Genomic DNA, 20,807 nt, shown 5'->3' with positions numbered 1-20,807 from the left:
TCAAGACATGATTCATGACGCTTTATGAGTTTCATGACGCATCAGTAAGTGAGTTTAGTCGATGATTGGGCTGAATAAAGCAATACATTTGTTAGTAGAAGATTTTAATTGGATCAAAACACTAGTTTATTTACTTTTACTAGACTCTAAACATTTTAAAAATAAATAATACTTTAGTTGCTGAATCCAAATATTATAACTCATAAGTTCATAACAAATGCTTTAGTTTTCTGAATCCAAAATTAAATAAAACCAATACCAAATCAAATATACTAGACTTTCTCTCTCTCTCTCTCTCTCTCTCTCTCTCTCTCTCTCTCTCTTGCGGGTCTTTGAACCCGTCCCGCGAAATCCGCAATTTTGCGGGCTTACAAAATGGAGGCCAAATCCCGTCTTGCAGCAAACTTTTATGGGCCAGACCCACGGTCCATTGACATCCCGAGGTATGAGTAAACTAAGTGGCGATTGGGACCCAGTTCGTCCACAAATGCTGGTCGAGCTCTAGTCAAAGATAAAGTAAGAGAGTTGAGTACTACCCAAACACGATCACTCAGTCGGGAAAATCAAATCGAGAATAATTTCCTTTTTAAAGTTATAAAAGCTGTAAAGATTATTGTGACGTGAAAATATTATACGCAAGGTATCTTCAGAAGTAATATGAAAGCTGTTAAAATATGTTTTCCACTGTTAGAGATTAAAAAAATGTCAATTAATACTTAAAGAATTTGTCTGAAACTCAAACGTCAAAGAAAGTGAAGTAAAAGAAATACAAACCGTAGACGAAAGTAAATTCGTTTACTTAAAAAAGCAATTTAATTGATCGGAGACCATTAGTTTTAGTGAGTCGTCTATTTTCTCGTTCTCCAAAGTTTCGTGACTTCCCTTCATATTCTTCAGGCAATAGACCTTTTCCCCTTTTGAATTGAAAATAAAAAATTCAAAAGAAAAATAAAAAATTACAAAATTCTATTCTTCTGCTAATAATCAACCTATATTCTCGTGGGCCTGACAAGAAGCAGAAGACGAAGAAGAAGCGACTTTACTTCTTTTTTTTGTTGGCGGGAAAAAACGAAACATAGAACAGAGTTTCTTCTACAATTACTTAACTGCCATCGCCGGCGATAACAGCGGCGTAGGAGATGAAAATTCGTAGGAAGCTCGGTGGTGTATGCGGGAGCGACGTCGTTGTCTCGTGGAGGTTGTTTTTCTGGTTCGTCGTGCTGTTTGTCTTCTCCTTCGTTCTCTTCTCTACCATGTTCGTCTTCAAAGGTATATTTATGATTTGAACCTTTCATTTAAAATTATATTTATCAGAAACTGAAATTAAAATGCGCAGGGAAGTTTCGTCCCGTGGTACGTTCGGTGAGAAGCTTCTCAACGGCCAGGGCGATCATCGGAGACTCTGCGACGCTGTCTCCGGCGGTTTCGATTCGCGAAGCGGTGAAACTACCTGAGCAGACACTTGTTTTCCTAAAATACCCTCAGTCTCTTCGGTTATTTACCAAAGACGATCTGATTTGCGTTTTCTCTTCCGGCGACGATTCGTCGAAGCTACGGAAGGAGAAACCGGAGGCCGTGGACAGCGACAAATTCGGCGGCCAGATCGTACGGTGTCCTGAAACGCCACCTGGCTACACTATATCGCTTGCCATCTCGAGATGGACGATAGATGATCACCTTGCCGCTGGTCCCACTCACCAGTGGGATTGGCTTGTTTACGACGCCGTCATCGACCACGATAACTCCACGGTGGTTTTCGTCAAGGGACTTAATCTAAAGCCGGGGAAAGTTGCTGACGTGTCGAGGTACGAGTGCGTGTACGGCTGGGATTTCGCGAAACACAACCGGTTAATAAGATCAGACGTGATCTCTGCGGCGCAGGAGATCGTACGGTGCAGAACACCGTTAACAGTGCTAAACGGCCCAAAATCAGCCCATGGGCCGGTTAAAGTTTCGGTTCGAATCAAAGGAGGAACCGGTATGCTCCCATCGATCGCTCAACCGGATCGGATCGTTCACCCACCGCGACGGAAACCGTTCGAGATGTGCGTTTGCACCATGACGCGAAACGCAGCCGCGGTTCTGAGAGAGTGGGTGATGTACCACGCCGGGATCGGCGTTCAGCGGTGGTTCATCTACGATAACAACAGCGACGACGACATAATCGCAGAGATCAAGGATCTCGAACGCCGCGGGTACAACATCACACGACATTTCTGGCCGTGGATCAAAACTCAGGAGGCTGGATTCTCGAATTGCGCGATCCGCGCGAGGAACGATTGCGATTGGATCGCGTTCATCGACGTCGACGAGTTCTACTACATCCGCTCCGGTGAAACATTAACAAGCATCATCAGAAACTACACTGCCTCCGCCGAGATCGGAGAAATCAGAACGCCGTGCCACAGCTTCGGACCGTCGGGATTGAGAAACCGGCCTCGAGGTGGAGTCACGGAGGGATACACTTGCCGTGTGATTTTACCGGAGAGGCACAAGAGCATACTCAAGCCGGAATCGATGAACGCGACGCTGATCAACGTGGTGCACCATTTCCACCTGAAAGATGGATTCACGTTTGCTGACGTGGATAAGGAAGTTATGGTAATTAATCACTATAAATATCAAGTGTGGGAAGTTTTCAAGGAGAAGTTTTATAGGAGAGTCGCGACTTACGTGGCGGATTGGCAAAACGATGAGAATGTCGGGTCGAGAGATCGGGCGCCCGGTTTGGGAACCCGACCCATTGAGCCACCTGATTGGGCTGAGAGATTCTGCGAGGTTAATGATACGGGGCTTAGAGATCAGGTGTTGGAGAAATTTAAAGACAATAAATTACAGCGTTTGATATGGGAAAATGAGGAAGACGAAGGCTCACGACGGGCCCATAATAGGATAGATTGAAAGATTAAACATCAGCTTAATAAAGCTCATTAGTCATAATTTTTGGAAACTTTTTTTTTCCTGTAACTAACTTTTTGTGGAAGATATATGTGACAATGCCAGATTTTTTTTTCTCTCTGTAATTTTCGGCTTAATGAAGTAAAATAAAGAACTTCCAAAAATAGAATGTAGTAGTAAAATAAAGGACTTCCAAAAAGTTTCTAAAACATGAAACTCTGCTTTGTGATTTTGCATAGTTGTCTTTCTATGGTGAATTTTTGGTATTGAGTTGCTCAAGGTTTGGGTCTACGTAGCTTCTGCAACAAGTGTTTGCGATCTGCGGCGGATAAGTGTGGAAGAAAATGCCCTAAGTGCAGGCAACTTATAGGGTAAATTGGATAAAATTTGGTTTGTTTTGGATCAAAAGCTTTGAGATTTATCTAATCATGTTAATTATATATGCAGAAATGGAATCGAAGCTTGGTACCCATTCTGATAAAGTGAGAGGGGAGACTAGCGGCTCCGTCATACACAGTCAATCTAAAAGTCCAAGGAAGGTTACAGGTACTTCTCGGTCTTCACTCTCCGATGTCCAACCAGACTCATCAGATGTGGAGTCATCTGAGTCTTCAGACTCAGAGCTTGAGGAGAGCGAATTCAGTAGGCTCGAACCTGATTTCGAGCTTGTGCGAAACAAGAAAAAGTCCTCAGGGTTAAAAGGTAACAGGGGCAGGGGCCCCAAAATCAATTAATTTATATCGACTGACATTTTTTGCTGGAATGTTCGCGGTTTAAACAAATATCATCACCGCAGCGGATTACGTAAATGGTTTAGGAAAAATACTCCTCTTTTTGGCGGCATTCTTGAGACTCATGTTAATCCTCTCAAGAAGAATAAATTTGTCTCAGATATTTTTCCCGATTGGCTGTCTGATGATAATTATGGTTTCTCTCATCTTGGTAAGATTTGGCTGGTTTGGCATCCTTCTTTGCGGGTTTCGGTTATATCTAAATCTCTTCAGATGATCACGGCTGAGGTCACTTGGCCATCTGCTCAAACCAGCTCCTTCATATAAGTTATCTATGCGGCTAACGACGCCGCTGACAGGGCTATACTATGGTCGGAGCTCAGTGCACTCGCCATTTCTCACAGTCTCGACTCCACACCGTGGCTGATAATTGGAGACTTTAATCAAATCAGGGACCCTGTTGAGCATTCTAAGGTGCCTACTCTGAATATGGACAAGAATATTAGAGACTTTAATCAATGTCTCCTGGATGCTAGCTTAGACGACCTGAATTTTCGTGGCACTACGTTCACTTGGTGGAACAAGCGCAAACTGGCTCCTCTGGCAAAGAAGCTTGATCGAGCCTTGGTTAATGACGAATGGTATTATATGTTTCCGTCTTCTGTTGCCTACTTTGGAAGCCCAGATTTCTCTGATCACGCAGTCATCGCCATCACTCTAGAGCCTGCAAGGTTAAGACTGAAGCAACCTTTCAGGTTCTATAACTTCCTCATCAAGAACGAAGACTTTCTCGCCACAGTGTGTACTAGCTGGTTCTCCTTCAACATCACGGGCTCGGCTATGTATAGAGTTTCGAGGAAGCTCAAGTTACTAAAGAATGTTATCAGAGAGCTAAGCAAGCAAAACTATTCGGGAATAGAGAAAAAGACGGCTCTGGCACACGAGAAGATGCTGCAGGCGCAGACTGTCATGCTATCTTCACCATCTGTTTCCAACGCATCCTCTGAGCTTCATGCTGAGAGGGACTGGGAAGAGTTATCAACCGCTGAGGCTGCTTTCTTTTTCCAGCGATCGCGCATTAATTGGATGTCTTTTGGGGATGGTAATTCAAGGCTTTTTCACAGGTACGCTGCTTCCAGACAAGCTCTCAATCATATCCACTTTCTATTCTCTAGCTCTGGTGAAAGAGTTGAGTCTCAAGCGGGTATTCAAGAACTGTGCGTCAATTATTTTTCTGATCTTCTTGGAAGTCCGGTATCTCAGCCTATGTTTATTCAAAGTGACTTGGATCTTCTGTTTGACTTCAAGTGCTCTACTGAGCAGGCGGCTGGCTTTGAGAAACCTTTCACGGCTAATGATATCAAGAACGCTTTCTTCTCTCTGCCAAGAAACAAGACTGGTGGCCCCGATGGTTACTCAGCTGAATTCTTTATTGCCACCTGGCCCATTATTGGTCCGGAGGTGACTGATGGGGTCTTGGAATTCTTCGAGTCGGGTTGCCTTTTGAAACAGTGGAACTCAGCAAATCTAGTCCTCATTCCCAAGAAGCCAAATGCGTCGCTCACAACAGATTTTAGACCAATCTCTTGCTTGAACACGGTTTATAAAGTGATATCTAAGCTTTTGGCCTCTAGATTGAAGGAGATCCTTCCCCTTATGGTGTCCAAGTCTCAGTCGGCTTTTCTTCCTGGACGACTTCTAGCGGAGAATGTCCTTCTAGCGACTGATCTTGTTAAAGGTTACAATACTCAGGCTCTCTCGCCTCGTGGAATGTTGAAAGTGGACCTGAGGAAAGCTTTTGACTGTGTTAGGTGGGACTTCATCCTGTCTTCTCTTCGTGCCTTAGCCATTCCGGAGTCATATATTTGTTTGATAGCAGAATGTTTGTCTACGGCTTCCTTCTCCGTGTCTGTCAATGGAGCCTCTGGAGGGTTCTTTAAAAGCACTAAAGGGATAAGACAGGGTGATCTCCTCTCTCCCTATCTCTTTGTGCTTGCCATGGAGTATCTATCTCGGTTACTTTTATCACGCTATGAGGTGGGAAGCATCGGTTATCATCCCGGAACTGATCAACTAAAGATCTCTCACCTAATGTTCGCCGACGACGTCATGGTTTTCTTTGACGGAACAAGTAACAGCCTACATGGCATTGCGGAGTGCCTCGACGATTTCGCCTCTTGGTCGGGACTGCACATGAACAAAGCCAAGACCGAGCTCTTCACCTCAGGAGTCCAATGCCATTGTGGGCTATGGATTCTCTACGGGTAAATTCCCAATCAGGTATCTCGGGCTTCCTTTGATGAGCCGGAAGCTGAAAATCTCTGAGTACTCTCCCTTGATATCTAAGATAACCAAAAGCTTCAAGTCATGGTCAGCCAAGCTTCTCTCCTTCGCTGGTAGACTGCAACTTCTCAAGACAGTAATTTTTGGCACAGTTAATTTCTGGATCTCTGCCTTTGTTCTTCCTAAAGGGTGTATTAGGGAGGTTGAATCGCTCTGCTCTCGATTTCTTTGGTCTGGAAATATTGATACAAGAGGTATAGCAAAGGTAGCTTGGTCAACGGTTTGTCTCCCTAAAGACGAAGGGGGACTAGGCTTGAGAAGTTTCGCGGTCTGGAACCAAGTGTTATGCTTGAAATTCATCTGGCTATTGCTTTCGAGGTCGCCCTCCCTGTGGGTTGACTGGCACTGGCACACTCACTTGGCAGAGGTCTCATTCTGGAAACTTGAGCCTTCAGCAAATGACTCTTGGGCTTGGAGAAAGCTTCTTGATCTTCGTCCTTTGGCCCTTCAGTTTTGCAAAATGACTTTAGGAAATGGATTATCTACTAGCTTTTGGTATGATGTTTGGACTCCTTTAGGTCAGCTCTCCACGGTACTGGGACGGGCTGGGCCTCGTGCCTTGCGCATCAGAGAGGACGCCATGGTGGCTGATGCCATCTTAGGAACTACATGGTCATTACCACATCCAAGATCCCAGCAGGAAGTTGATTTACATGCTTTTTTAACTACTATAACACTTCCTTTACCCCCTGATGTTCATGATATACTTGATTGGGTTGCCGGTGATTCTCCTCTGCGTGACTTCAGGTCATCAAGCACGTGGAATGTGCTGCGACCGAGACAGGAAAAGAAGGATTGGGTAGATGTGGTATGGTTCAAGGGAGCTATACCAAAGCTAGGTTTCACCATGTGGGTGGCGAATTACGACAGGCTCCCAACTAGAGCTAGACTTGCAGGGTGGGGAATGCTTATTTCTCCTAAATGTGGCCTCTGTTCAAGGTGTGATGAAACCAGAGACCATCTCATGTTGGCATGCGAATACAGTCATGAAGTTTGGAAGGAGGTGCTGCTAAGATGCCAGTCGCCTTCAACATTGCTCACCAACTGGTCTGAGCTTCTGTCATGGATCCGATCGTCGCCGGGCAAGAAGCTGACTCTCCTCCGGAAGCTGGCTTCACAATCTAGAGTCTTCCATCTTTGGAAACAAAGAAATAACCTAATGCATAACCAGATTTCGATCTCTCTTGAATCTGTCTTTTATGCCATTGACAAGGACTTGAGGAACATTATAACAGCAAGAAGAAGAAGTAGAAAACATTTTCATTCACTCATGTTGATGTGGCTGAGATAATGTTCCTTGTAGGTTGCAATCTCAATGATCCATCTTGTTTTTTATCTCTTTTTTGCCAAGATGGCTCAAACATAAGATATTTCTTGTAAAATCTTCTTTTCATTATATGATATTTACATTTTAGAAAAAAAAAAAAAAAAAAAAAAAGAAATGGAAGATATTGCATACGGATCTTTGGAACATCAATCCAAGTTTTTGTTCCCTAACTTCCTATGCAAGAAGCAGAACAGAGGAACGGACTATCAAGATAGGTTGCAGAGACAGGATATTTCGAAATTACTTGCATCTTCACAAAGTGTTATTTCCTTTAGACCTATTATTCGTTTGCGTTTCTTCTTGAAATCTAGTCTTTGACATTAAACATCCGAAAAATCTATTTATACATTTGATGATAACATCTTCTCTTATGTGCTAATTTGGTTACAGATGCTTGTTGTAGTTTTGTAGACTGATAAAATAAGCGATCAGAGTCATTATTCCAATAATGACACATTTTTAGGTTTTAAAACAAAGTTTGACTTGTTAATTTTTTTTTTTTTTGACAAATAATATATCATTACAGGCACCTGTACATCGAATGTCGTCATGATGGCAACGTAAACTTTGACACTGATCTAACAAGAGTTTGGGTCGTTTGGATTAGGGCCATTTCATATAATGTTTACTTATTTTACGGTTAAAAAAAATCTATAATCTTCGCACAAAAAGTTCTATATAAACCAACTTTCAAGAAATCATTTTCACAACAAAAAAAACATTCGAGTCTTATCTCAAATTCATCAAATTCAAGCTCAGCTAATACAAGCATCGGACAAACATGATGAGAAAGATCTTTGTTCAGATCACTGTGCTTGTCTTCTGTTGGCCATGATTGCTATGGTCTCGGCCCAGGATCACGATGATCATGACCACCACGAAGGCGATGGCCACGATGACCACGACCACGCACCTGGTTCTTCCTCCAATAAACCAAACTCCGCCGTCATTGTTGCCGCAGATATGTTTACCGGCTTGGTTGCAGCCACCGTGGCCTTGGTCGTTGGTTTCATCTACTGAGTTCGTAACTCTTTCTCTTTTTCTAATGTTTGTGTGTTGTGAATCCTTCTTTTCATCTTCTTTTGTTGTTTATCACACTTGTCGCCCTTCTCTATAATTTGTTCAATCTTTCCTTTGTGTTGAAAGTATTATAATAATTAAAAAAATGTCTGGTGCCATTTTCGTTCGTAAAAAAAAGATGGTTCTGGAACGTGAAATAAGAGAAGAAAAGCTAATTTTGTGACATATATACTTGAACAAGAGCCGAATCAAAGTAAAAATGCTGCTTACTTGACCGATGTAACATATATTGACCGATGTTATGATTGAAACTTCAGATTACTTTAACTTGAAAACGTAACTATAAGCACAAACGCAAACAAACTGATTGGGCCGTGATCGTAAATTCGTAATGAGAGTAACAAACAAAAACAAAGTGACTGGGAATAGCTAGCAATCCGTGCGAAACAAAGTTTTGCAAGAGCTCGCCATAATGAAGCTGGCCGTATAATTCACAACAGATAACATATCAAACGACCCTAAATGCAAATCCATGCCTCACATAGTTCATATGTTTTGTATTACAATAAGCATGCCTTATATAGTGGATATACTACATTTGTTGAGTTTTGATCCAAAATGCACGTAGGGAATGTTGTGATAATGGCAACACAAGCGACAAATTATTAATTTGGGAACTGACCCGATAGAACTGCGTCGTTGTATACTCTTATCAAATTATTGAAATTCAGTCTGTTCATATAATCATATGTGTATATATAACTATGTATGATATATTTATTTCGTAAATTATTATTGTTTTAAAAATAATCTTAAGACTAGCATATCTTCAGGGATGTTAGTAGAGTTGTCATTTTAGAAAGATATTAGAAGCTACTAAAGTATATTTTTATTAGAAACTGGAATATTTGTTTAATGACAGAAATATCTTGGACTTTTATTTTCTTGTCTTATCTTTAAACTGTTATAAAATTTCTGTATTTTTCTATAAAAAAATCTATTGGATAATTTGATCGAGATAGCCTTTTGACTTTTTCCCATCAGTGCCCGCCACCATGAACGATATAAATCACTTTCAAAACTTCCAAAAATATGTCCCAATGACGACCCGTTGTTCAAAGAAAAAAAAAAGCAATAGACGACCCTTTTCCAAAATAAAGTTGACATCTATTTTGTTCATTTAAACTAACGTGAAAGCAAAATCTAATCAAGAGTCTCTTTCTTGATCAAGCCGGCAAACAGAATGATAGGACAAAAGTTTAATAAATATTTTCATATATCTGTCACAGCAAATGGTTTATAGTTCTCTCTATATAAACAAACCACTCTTCATCAATCTAATTCTACAGCACCAAGAAAAAAAACAAAACAAAACGATGAAGAATATCATTGTTCAGATGACTTTGGCTTGTCTTGTGTTAGCATTGATGATTGCCATGGTCTCGGCTCAATACGACTACTACAGTAGCGCAAAGACTCCAAACTCCGCCGTCACTGTTGCCACTGATATCTTTATCAGCTTGGCCGTACCGGCTGTGTCTCTGGTGGCCGATTTCATCTACTGAGTTCTTCTGTAACTCGTTACTTTTGTTGTTTGTGTTTTTCATTCTTTTGATTGTTTTCTTGGTGTCGTAAGAGCTTAATGTGATTTTATACTTGATGAATCTGTTACTGTTTTGGACTTTTAATGAAAAACAGACATGTCAACTGTCAAGTCGTTTATTGACAACTAGATGTAATTTTTTTTCAAAATTCATGAACCTGGATTTGAGTCAAAACACATTAAGCGATACAAACACAACAACACGTGAAATAAAAACGTTACAAACTCAACGAACACTTTAATAATTTTTTTGGAGAAGTTTGAAACCGCAACAAAACTTTCCCGGCTTAAAAATCCCTACGCAACCCACCTGGCCTTTAGGGTTGGCCGGTTGGGTCGCTGTTTCGGAGCGGTGAAGATCCGAGGGCTGAATCTTTCTATAATTCAACTTCAAAACTCAGTTTCTGTGTATCCTGCTTTTGGTACGGAAACGAAAGTCGTTTTTGTTCACCTGTGAGATCTTAAGAGTCAAGGAGATGTAGCCTAACGCAGCAATGGCGTAGAACACTTTGTATGGAGCCAAGTCTAGTCCAGAGAAGAAGCAGCAGTAGCCGGCAAGGAAATACATGTGATGGGGACCGAGTTGGTGTCCCAGAAGAGATGGGAAAGATCGTAGGATGCTTGACTCTGGTCTCGAGTTAAGTACTCCGTGGAAGATAACGCCAACACAGAGAGCCGAGTCAGCAAACCATGGGAAACTTTGTCCCGTTCCAATCCTCTACAAAGATAGATACTATTAGAACCACTTTCACTTGTTTAATTAGAGTAAATAAGCTTCCGAATCTGATAATTATGTACTAAGAACGTGGAAGGAGTGAGTACCTGGAACCAAGCGGCAAGAGAGGGTACAAACATCAAAGCCGCAAGGAGATGCAATATTAGTAAGCCGTGCCTGTGGTTGAAGATGTCTGCTTGGGTCTCCACAAATGATTTTTCAGACGAGCCTACTGATAAAGATTCCTGTCTGCTTGAAGGATGTCGATTCTTACGCTCAGCTTCGTTTTTCTGATCGACTGACTCCTTTCTCTTCGATGCCATCATGATACTTTCATGAAACAAAAGATGTAAACGACCATCAGCTACTCTTTCCTCTCATTGACTTTAGGTTCTTTGCAGGTAAAATCATTATCGTTTCCGTAATTTTGTGGGATCTTCATATCTCACATAACAAGAGTTGACAAGACAGAAAGTTTGCTTACCAGCACATTGAGTTATGGCAGCAAAGGGCATGAGAGGCGAGGAGTACAAAAAGACCCAACGCTGGATGAACAAAGGTCACCAAGGTAACCGCGACTAGTGTCATTACGATTGTGGTGTTGAGCTTTAGAATGCGGATTGCCTGCATGAAGAAACAGAATCTCACTAACTCAGCCAATAGAAGATACTAAGTGGAAATTTTTTCATGTTAAGCAATGAGTCGTAGAGATTTGAATCCTAGCATGCAGTTATGATTATGGCTAGAGATTTGAATCCTAGCTTGCAGTTATGATTATGGCTTTAGGTTAATGATAGAAGCGAAAAAGCAAACCTTTAAACAGACGAAACTGGAAGCAAGTATAGAAAACCAACGAAGAAAAGCAAAAGAATAGTTTCTTTCCAAAGCTTGGCACCTGCATTGACACTTATCCAGTTACTTCTGAACAGAGTTGAGTAGTTTTACATCAAACCAAATATATGATGAAAGCCAAGCACTTACCTAGATTTAACAGTGGTGTGAACGAGGGCCAACGCTTGTAAGACAAATTTGGAGACAATAATTAACACACTGATGAAGGCATTGGCCAACAAATAACAAATCAACGAGACCATTGTGAAGCTTGTGAGGGGAGGAATTGGTTGAGCCATTACGAAGGAGAAGAACAACGAACTCAGAAGAGGGATCGCAGCTAGAATCAGAAATGGGGATGGCATTTCCAAGTTGTACTCTACAGCAGAGAGCAATGGTGGCACAGATAAATTCTGGTTCCACTGATTAGCTTGCCGCATGAGAGCATACAATATAACGGCAAACGAGAAGCCAACTATCTGCAATATCAGATGTCAAATGTGAAGAAAGGTTCAATCACTCGTAAACCATAGAGCTACCTCGTTTCCAAAAAAAAAAACAAAAGGTTATCCAGTTTAGAGAGGAAGTTTCGCGGAGAGATAAGCCCATGAATACACTCACACACACACGTGCACAGTATGCAGAACGCTATTATAACATGCATGATTAATATACTGTGAATGCGTACATCCGATGCATTAGATGTAAAGCTACCTGAGGACCATATAGAAGTACAAATCTGCTGGACATGGCAGGAGCAGAGACATGAACGGTTGCGGTGTATGAGCAATGAGGGTCAACCTGCAGAAGTCCCAGGAAATTGAAAACATTTGAGTTTCATGTTTCAGTGGGGACAACAGAGATTAGCTTTGTGCAAGAGACTTCTGACCAGTAGCATAACAGTAGTTTTCTCAGGACTCTGAGAACTCCAAAGCGCTGGTGAAGAATCAATAGTTATTGTCTCACTGTAGAGATTTGGAAACACATGAAGTCCAGAAGCAGAATCCCAGGCAAGGGCAACAGGTGGGAAGCAACGCAATTTGCAAAGCTCTGAAAATTGAACAATGTCTGGTGAAAAAGTAGCAAAAAAGAGCTAACAGAGATCCGTTTAAATAAAAAAGGAGACTGATAATATTGATAAATTTACGAACTGAGGACTAATGAATTAATCCAACAGAACTGGAAATCTCGGCAGAGGGTGACCAGATGACTAACAGCCAAAACTATGAGCAAGTAACTACCGAAAGAAAGATCTTTTAGATTGAAGAGAGGGATTTGAATTCTTACTATCCTTGTCCAAGTCTCCTGTCTCGCCATCTGGTAGACCAGAAGTTTTAATTCCACATCCAGCAGTTTTCAGGGACAATGTTATGGGTAGTAGACCTAAGCTGGTAGCAAACGATAAATTGTAAGCTAGAGGATGGTCCTCTTTCAGAAATATATCCTGCAGAAAAGAAGTCCACAGGTGACATCAGATTGTTTCACTAGCGGAGTTCATAACAGTGGAGATGCAAACGAAGAGTGTTGCCACTTGAAAAAATGAATACCTTTGTCCAGTAAGCAGATAAGAGCATTGATTGAGATGAGACCTCCATGGCCCCTTCTTTAGGGTTAAAGAACTGCCCCACTGCCATAGAAACCGCCACAGGAGGTCTACCGGATACTGCCTGTGGGATAGAAGGTCTCAGTTTAGTTACACGCTTATATTCATCTGAAAACTGCTAAAATTTGAAAGAAAGCAAATGTATAGATGTGAGTAATTACTTCGCGAGGCGCAACTGAAATAGTCAAGAATCTGAATCCGTGCATGTCTTCAGGCTCTAGCTTCAGCACTGCAGATGGGGGAGCTTGCTCGGTTTGACTCCCTGGCTCCGACTAACAAACATATACATGAAGGAAGAACTAGTTAATAAAAATGCTAATCTGGTGCATTTTTTACTCTGAAAATGTGAGGACAATGTGTGCATAGGAAAAAAAAATGTCGAGCGTGTGCTAGGAAAAAAATCCATCATTGTTGTAACTGATCCTATAAAATTACTCTGGCATATGAGAAATATAGTAACATCACCTGTTTTGGTGCAGGGCCTGCTGGAATGAGAACCATCTTTGACGTAACTTCGACAACCCTTTCACAAACCGGTAAATTTGAATTTGATTTCTCCTTCTCAGGCCATAGATGGAGTCTTACTCCAGAACAAGGCGCCAGATTTGTAACAAAGATAAAGTGGTTCTTTCCATTTGATCCCTATAGTACAGAAGATATGTCATGGGATATCAATACAGACATCTTAAGCGACATACAAGTCTATAATAGCATCACTAACTGAATTCTATCTGCACAGACCAACAATTCTATGTCCAACCAACGCCTTCTCCCGTCCATTGCCAAAATTGTAACAGTACTTGTTTGTATGTAAAGATCCCTATCGAGAGCATCATCCCTCCAATCCAGGGGACATGATGAAATTTGTGATTCAGAGCCTGCAAAGATAGACAGCACAATATTATGGTCATGCAAAAGAATAACATGTCGGCCCAAGACATATCACCTAGTGAAATTGTTCTCATAATTACAAATTGCCTCAAAAATTGTTACACCAATAAGATACCTCCAGCTTTGTCAATGTGTAATTTCTGTTACTTGACAAACTAATTTGATAGAGGCTAATAGCCTTCAAGACCAGACAAGCTTATAACTTCAATGCAAAGTCTAACTCCTTTCTTTGAGAACTTCTATTTTGAGAAACCAAGATATGCATATGTTTAGGGAAGAGATGGTATTAAATACCCTTGGAGGCTAACATGGGCAACTCATTAGAAATTTTCATAGGTGTCACTCCATTGAAGCTTTGTGCTAATGCACTTTGAAGCATTCTGGTCAAAATCCAAAGCCTCTTCTGAGTATCGGAAAATGGCTGACCAGTTTTTGAGTCCACCAAACTAAGAAGGGTATGTGAAACCTGCATGAAATACAAATATTCAAATTCATTGAAAATGGCATCTTCCAGATAACAAATTAGGCAACTTTTACCTACTTGAACAACCAGTTGATTACACCACAGAATAGCTTGATGTTCCATTGACAGCCAGACATTTTTCATGCTTGTACTACTTATCATAAAGCCGTGACTTGCAGGGACAATGCCATCAAGTGACTCTAACTTTGATCGCACCTAAGGCCAAAGGAGAAATCTTATGCCTTAAGAAAGCAATCAAATCTCATCCCACAGGAACTAATATAAAATCAAAGAAAACACCAGGGCATAAAGAACGGAGGAAGAAACATCCCAAAACTAAAATAGTTGTGGAAATTCTCAGACCTGATAATCATTGTAGCCACCAGCAATGGATACCACAACAACTCCAGAAAGTAATGGGTCGGCTACGTAACTTCCTCCAGGGGATGTTTGTACTTCATAACCTTTTTTCCATTCTTGGTTCACTCGAGAAAAGTAATGCCCCAAGGATGGCTGCAATGCCAGAGGAGGTGATCTGGATGAAATTAGATACATAAACACCTAAACAATGTCTTTTGGCAAGTAAAACTTGTTAAGCATGAAGAGAACTTACTGGTGCGGACTTGAGAGTGTTAGAATGGTTTGCACAGCTGATTTCCGCAAACGAGGATGTACTGCAGCAGCTCTGGCAACAAAACCACCCATAGAGTGGCCAACCAATATTACATTACAAGGTAAATTACTGGAGACAGCAGCACCTTCTCTTTCTCTGGTATCATGAGATTCCTTATATTGATCTAAGATCTGAATAAAACAAAGACGATATAAATAAAAGATAAAGTCACTCGGAAACAAGAATTAAAGCAGTATGTTCTGTTATCTTAGAGAACTCTGCTTGAAACTTGTGAACAGAAGTTCCCACATGTGACAGCATACTTACGCTCAGCAATTAACAGTCTAAACAACGTGTTTCTATTTTTTAGTTAAGAATGTCATGAGGAGAATGAAGAAAAACTATCAAAGTCCTACCCTGTGAATGGCATATACGACATATTCAGTGTGCTCCTCAAGTATGCGACCATCCATTGCAGAATGTTCACCTTCAAGATCCACCGCAAACCAGTCTATTCTGTTACTGTATTGACTAGACAAATCATATTCTACAGACTCTGTATCTTCTCCTTCCCCACGGAATAGAGAAGCTTCCTGGTAGAATGTGCGCTCAAATGGGCCTCCCTGGAATGCTCTATCAGATTCTGCTGCCACAGACCTGACCTGCACGAACCACATAAGAAACAAGGCCTATAAGGAGCCTGGTATATGAAACCTGGAGATAAATTCCCAACAAAAGCAATAAATTTCAAATTATTCCGGAGTTCAGGAAACAACTCGCTCCACAACCACATGAAACGCTGCTAGTTAAGGAACTCTCTTAACAATTTGTTTTTCTAATACCTAATCCTTTTATAGTTCTATAATGATTAATATACATGATATGTTATTAGTTAAACACAAGAAAAAAAAACGATTATACTTGCCTGCTTGTAGCTACCGGCGTTACCCGGAATGAAAAGAACTGGAACTCCGCTAAGTTTACTGATGTGTTCCTTAAAATCAATCTTCCTCCATCCTTCATGGTAAAGATAGAGCCCATATCTCCCAGGAGGAGTTGCACCGTCCGTCACAGAGATGGGAATGTAAGTAGGATACATGTAAGTCATAGTGCAACCATTCTTTATAGGTTTTAGCAGACCAAACAAAGCCGCAAGCCCAATCCATGCAGCTAAAACCACAACGCCAACTATCCTCAGCCTTGGTCGAACGCCTTGACTGCTCATAACAGATCTTACACCACGCATTTCAACCTCTTATATATATATATCTGCTTATAAGCATGCCAAGTCCCTTTCGAAAAAAATCACACAGCTATATTTAGATTAAGAAAGAAAAAAAAAACATTCAGAATCTTTCATAATAAACAAAACAAAAAATCATACAAAGCTTCTTTTGGAAAATTCTTTTGACAGCGACTTATCAAAAACAAAGATAGTTACTAAAGCGAGTATGCACTTGACGCACACAAATGAATAACCATAAACAGTAAAGTTTCAATGTGCAGTAGTAACATGAAAACATAGCAAAATAAACAATAAAACATAATTATAAAAACGGGAATCAAATGAAACTAGGCAATTACAAAAATGAAGCTTAAAATAGTAAAATAAAAATGTAGCAGAAGTGAAGAAGAGTAATAAATAACACATGGAGCCATCAAGCGCATAAAAAGGGAATATTTTTACAGCAGGATCTCGCCTTTAATACAAAATCCGTGAGCTTGATTCAGTAATATCGATTGAGTTATAAAGCATTTTTTGCTCAGAATCTGCGAGGGCGTGATTCGGAGATGATGAGGGAGAACTAACCGGGTCAAGATGATGGCGAGAGAAACCACGAGATCGCCGGTGAAAGTTTGAACCGCCGGTTAAGATGGGATCGAAGTACGGTGCAACGGAGGTTAGATCTTTTCACTGAAATCGAGGAGAGCGAATAAAACGGAGATCCTACTGAAATCGGGTCCGGGTTCGGATAACTAGTTATGAGTCGGGTTAAACGCTAACTAGTGGGCCGTATTTGGACTATGGGCCCAAGTTAACCAACTAATAATCGACGCACATATATGAGCATGCCAATTATGTAAAACACATATCCCTCTGTTCCTGAATCTGAATCTGAATAAAGTATTTTCTAGAGTATTCACGCATATCAAAAAAACAATAAATTTTTTATAATTAAATTTATTATTTATTTTACTATATATTTTCCAATAAATATCAACTAATAGTATTCAACCAATTCAAATATTTTCAATTAATGTTTTTTAAAAGTACACAACTTTTCAACATTAACTACTAAAAGTACCTTAAAATTTTAGAAAATCTATCATTTTGGAACAAAAAATAAATCTAGAAATATTATTTTCAGGAACAGAGAGAGTATAAAACTAATTTTTAGAATATTTATAGTTGAGTTTGGACTCAAGAAACTACCGGCTATACAATCTACATCAACTATGAAAATAGCAAAAGATCTAACACGAGTGAAATAGGGGATTATCTGTAAATAACAAAACTTAGAGGTTAAATTGAAATCTCCCGAAAGAATGCACTGGTATATGAAATCTCAGTAAATAAAATAAAGTGGGGGTTATTGATCGATGTATTTTAATGAATTTGAAAATCCGAACTAAATCTAGTATTATTGATTATATGATTTTTAAATATGTATTAAAATAATGTGTTATTGGTTTAATGATTCATAAATTATATATCAAATCAAGTGCTATTCAATCGTACGGATTTATTAATAAAATTGATTTTATAATAGATTTGAATGGATTTGTTTGGATTTTTTTGTTAAAAATATAAAGATTCAAATCCGAGGAAAAACATCCGGATTTGTAAATACTAATCCGAAAAAATTTAAAAATCTACATATTCCTTAGACATTATTTGAGAAGTGATTTGCCATGTGTCATCACCATATTAATTTTGAAAGATAAAAGATGACATGACATACTAACAATGATGACATGGCTTGAAACAAATTGTGACATGGACATTTACATTTAATGTTAATTTATATTTTTAGTAAGTTTTTAAAAATATGGTAATAAGTTATAGATGATAATTAATATAACAATAAATATGGTATTAACTTATTGATTATTATTAATATAAAAATAAATAATAGAAATATTAGAAATAGAAATATAATAAGATTTTACAATTTTTGAAATATTATATTGTTACATTTTTATAATTATATAATTTTTGTTACTAAAAAATTCTTTAAAATTTATGCAGTTTTTTATAAAAAAATGTAATTTTATTATCTCAACACCATTAGCTTTTTTTTAATATCTACAAATTTTAGAAATATTATTTATTTTATATTTTGATAATTATATACCTAAAAATTGTTTTAATTTATAGAATTTGATTTATTATATCTTAACCAAAAGATATAGGTAAAAAAATCTTTCCAAAATTATAATGTGAAATATATTAATAATTTTTTACTTAATTTTTTATTTATATTATTTTTTACATATAATTAAATTAAAATAATAATTAAATATTGTAAACAAATTATAAAATATAAAAATTAACAAAATGATATTTTAAAACTTTTATTTCTGCACATTGTGCAGGAAGACACCTAGTTTTAGTTAGATTTATAAATACTATACATAGATTTCTAAATCAATTAAAATATATAAACGAAAAAATGTGGTGATTTTACCCCTAAAGCTACGACCGTCCTTTCCACAGAGATGGTTCTTGTGTAGAGGCGGTGGCAAACAAGTAAAGAATAAAGTCGAACCAACCCGGTCTGATGTTTGTAGATGACCCAACGCTACTGACATCGAAGCGGAGACGACTCTCGATCAACGATTCCATGGAAGCTTCTTCTTCTTCTTCTTCATCATCTCAGGAGGTAATCTTCTCCCTCATTCACTATTAAGCTTCTTCTCCATTTCCTTTGCTTGCTCGATCTGTAACTTAATCTGTCCGCGTTTTAAAGCTCGTCGGTTTCTTCTTCGCTAGGGTTTTTTCGCCTCCGTCTTGTATCGAATTGGAAGTTTTGATTTGATTGATTTCGTAAAAGCAGGGTAAGGTCGCTGCTGGTATGCGAGAGAAATACGGGAGAGAGATTCGCGTTTTCGAGACTTCGAGCATTTCTCAGAGGCCAAGTCAAGCTTCTGTTGCTCGTAAGTTGACGGAGATGGATCTCTCTGACTCTGATTCTTGCTGCAATTCGTCTTTCTATTGATTCCTCTGGAATTTGATGTTTTTGTGATTTGGATTGGACAGAAGAGGAGTCTGATGAGTTCTACGAGCTCACACCCACAGATTACTACCGTCTTGTAGCATCTAAGAAAGAAGGTATGATGAGTTTGTATACTTGAATCAGTATCTTGGTTGTTTACTTAACTTGTAAAATTACATTCTTCTGCAAAAGATAAATCTTTGAAGACAAGAAAGCTCCGGGAAGCAGAAGAAGCTGCTCGTCGAGCTAAGCTGACTAAGGTTCTTATTCACTATCTATCTTGTTTCCTGCTTTTGAAACTAGTGTTATCTCCCCCAACATTTGTGAATTGATTGTTACTAGGCTGTGATCCGGGTTCGTTTTCCTGATAATCACACATTGGAGGCGACATTTCATCCTTCAGAGAAGATACAGTGCTTGATTGATCTTGTTAAAAGAGCACTTGCGCAGCCGGATATTCCCTTCTACTTGTGTATCTTTCCACCACTCGATTTCAAACTTTTACAATAATCATTCAGCGTAGAAGAAACCTGACAATGTATTTGCTTATTTACTTTTTTGCAGACACAACTCCTCCCAAGAAGCAGCTCAAGGATTTCTCACAAGACTTCTACTCTGCTGGGTTCATTCCTGGAGCTATTGTCTACTTTGCAAACGATCAACCAAAAGGTTAGTTTGTGTCAATACCTTCGCATGATGCTATAGAGTTCTTCTTATGTATGGCCAACTTGTACTGCATTGCAATATGTATTTGCGTGTACAAGTGAGATTTGGGTGGGAAACCAAAAACTATCCAAGTGGAATGTTCGAAATAGCTTGCAAACCTAGCATAGAATTAAGTTGGGTGTGTCTGATAGATTTTAAGTTGGTCTATTTATCTTCTGGTCCGAATTGAGCTTTTATTTACTACTTGAATTGAAAAGAGTGATGAGAAGAGAACTTGAGCTCTGGACTTAACTTTTAAAAACACTAATGTTACTTGCAGATGATGATGCAAGTTCAACACCTTATCTTAATGAAGAGATCTTGTCCCTGAAAGATGCAGAGGTCATGACCAAAGCAGAGGAACCGGTTGAGCCATCTTCAGAGCCAGCCGAGAGCGATACTGGTACTGTACCAATTGACCAAGAGCCTAAACCCGCGGAGAAGAAGAGCACAAAGCCTAAGTGGTTTAAAATGTGATTGAACATCAATCGTTTGATACAGAGGATGTTACCTTTGAATTGAAACGTGACAGTTAGTGTGACAGTAACAATCTTATTGTATGGCTTGTTTGGATTTCCTCAGGCCTAAAAGTGATGTTCATCCACAGTTTGATATATCATTTCTGCTTCGATTTTCCCTGTCTCGTGCTAGAGTAGACACTATCTAGAAAAGTAAAATGAATGAGTAATGCTACGTCATATGACTTTTTAGATGGTGTACTGTAATGGCATCGACTATGGCTAAATGAAAAACATGTATCGCCTATGGCTAAATGAAAAACATGTAGCGTGATGGTATTAGTATTACAAGTTCAAATGAAATAAAATGAATGAATTAAAAGTAGCAC

At 39.3% G+C, this 20,807-nt stretch overlaps 3 protein-coding genes across 5 annotated transcripts; 2 read left to right on the top strand and 1 right to left on the bottom strand.

Moving 5' to 3' along the window:
• Positions 1-921: 921 nt before the first annotated feature.
• On the top strand, positions 922-3,023 carry LOC106304269 (UPF0392 protein RCOM_0530710). Its single transcript, XM_013740680.1, has 2 exons — positions 922-1,269; positions 1,337-3,023. Exons 1-2 carry the CDS (start codon positions 1,140-1,142, stop codon positions 2,899-2,901), a joined length of 1,695 nt encoding a protein of 564 aa, XP_013596134.1. The 5' UTR covers positions 922-1,139; the 3' UTR covers positions 2,902-3,023.
• Positions 3,024-10,059: 7,036 nt separating this feature from the next.
• Positions 10,060-16,950, bottom strand: LOC106306836. Of its 2 annotated transcripts, none has more exons than XM_013743600.1 (19): positions 16,849-16,950; positions 15,964-16,330; positions 15,455-15,700; positions 15,039-15,229; positions 14,789-14,960; positions 14,504-14,641; positions 14,257-14,428; positions 13,813-13,949; positions 13,537-13,713; positions 13,233-13,343; positions 13,016-13,135; positions 12,756-12,912; positions 12,358-12,518; positions 12,183-12,269; positions 11,619-11,947; positions 11,451-11,532; positions 11,122-11,261; positions 10,745-10,967; positions 10,060-10,640 (listed from the first exon to the last, which is right to left on the bottom strand). In XM_013743600.1, exons 2-19 carry the CDS (start codon positions 16,282-16,284, stop codon positions 10,320-10,322), a joined length of 3,285 nt encoding a protein of 1,094 aa, XP_013599054.1. In that variant the 5' UTR covers positions 16,285-16,330; positions 16,849-16,950; the 3' UTR covers positions 10,060-10,319. The 2 variants fall into 2 exon arrangements, with proteins under 2 accessions (XP_013599054.1, XP_013599055.1); XM_013743601.1 differs by having other exon boundaries at positions 15,964-16,351; positions 16,849-16,940.
• Positions 16,951-18,716: 1,766 nt separating this feature from the next.
• Positions 18,717-20,596, top strand: LOC106303728 (plant UBX domain-containing protein 1). Of its 2 annotated transcripts, none has more exons than XM_013740038.1 (7): positions 18,717-18,922; positions 19,097-19,196; positions 19,303-19,371; positions 19,448-19,515; positions 19,598-19,727; positions 19,820-19,924; positions 20,241-20,596. In XM_013740038.1, exons 1-7 carry the CDS (start codon positions 18,821-18,823, stop codon positions 20,435-20,437), a joined length of 771 nt encoding a protein of 256 aa, XP_013595492.1. In that variant the 5' UTR covers positions 18,717-18,820; the 3' UTR covers positions 20,438-20,596. The 2 variants fall into 2 exon arrangements, with proteins under 2 accessions (XP_013595492.1, XP_013595490.1); XM_013740036.1 differs by having other exon boundaries at positions 19,300-19,371.
• Positions 20,597-20,807: the final 211 nt, after the last annotated feature.

This window comes from Brassica oleracea, chromosome C7 (assembly GCF_000695525.1).
Source record: "Brassica oleracea var. oleracea cultivar TO1000 chromosome C7, BOL, whole genome shotgun sequence".
NCBI classification, from domain to species: Eukaryota; Viridiplantae; Streptophyta; class Magnoliopsida; order Brassicales; family Brassicaceae; genus Brassica; species Brassica oleracea.
This window is presented reverse-complemented; position numbering and strand designations above follow the sequence as displayed.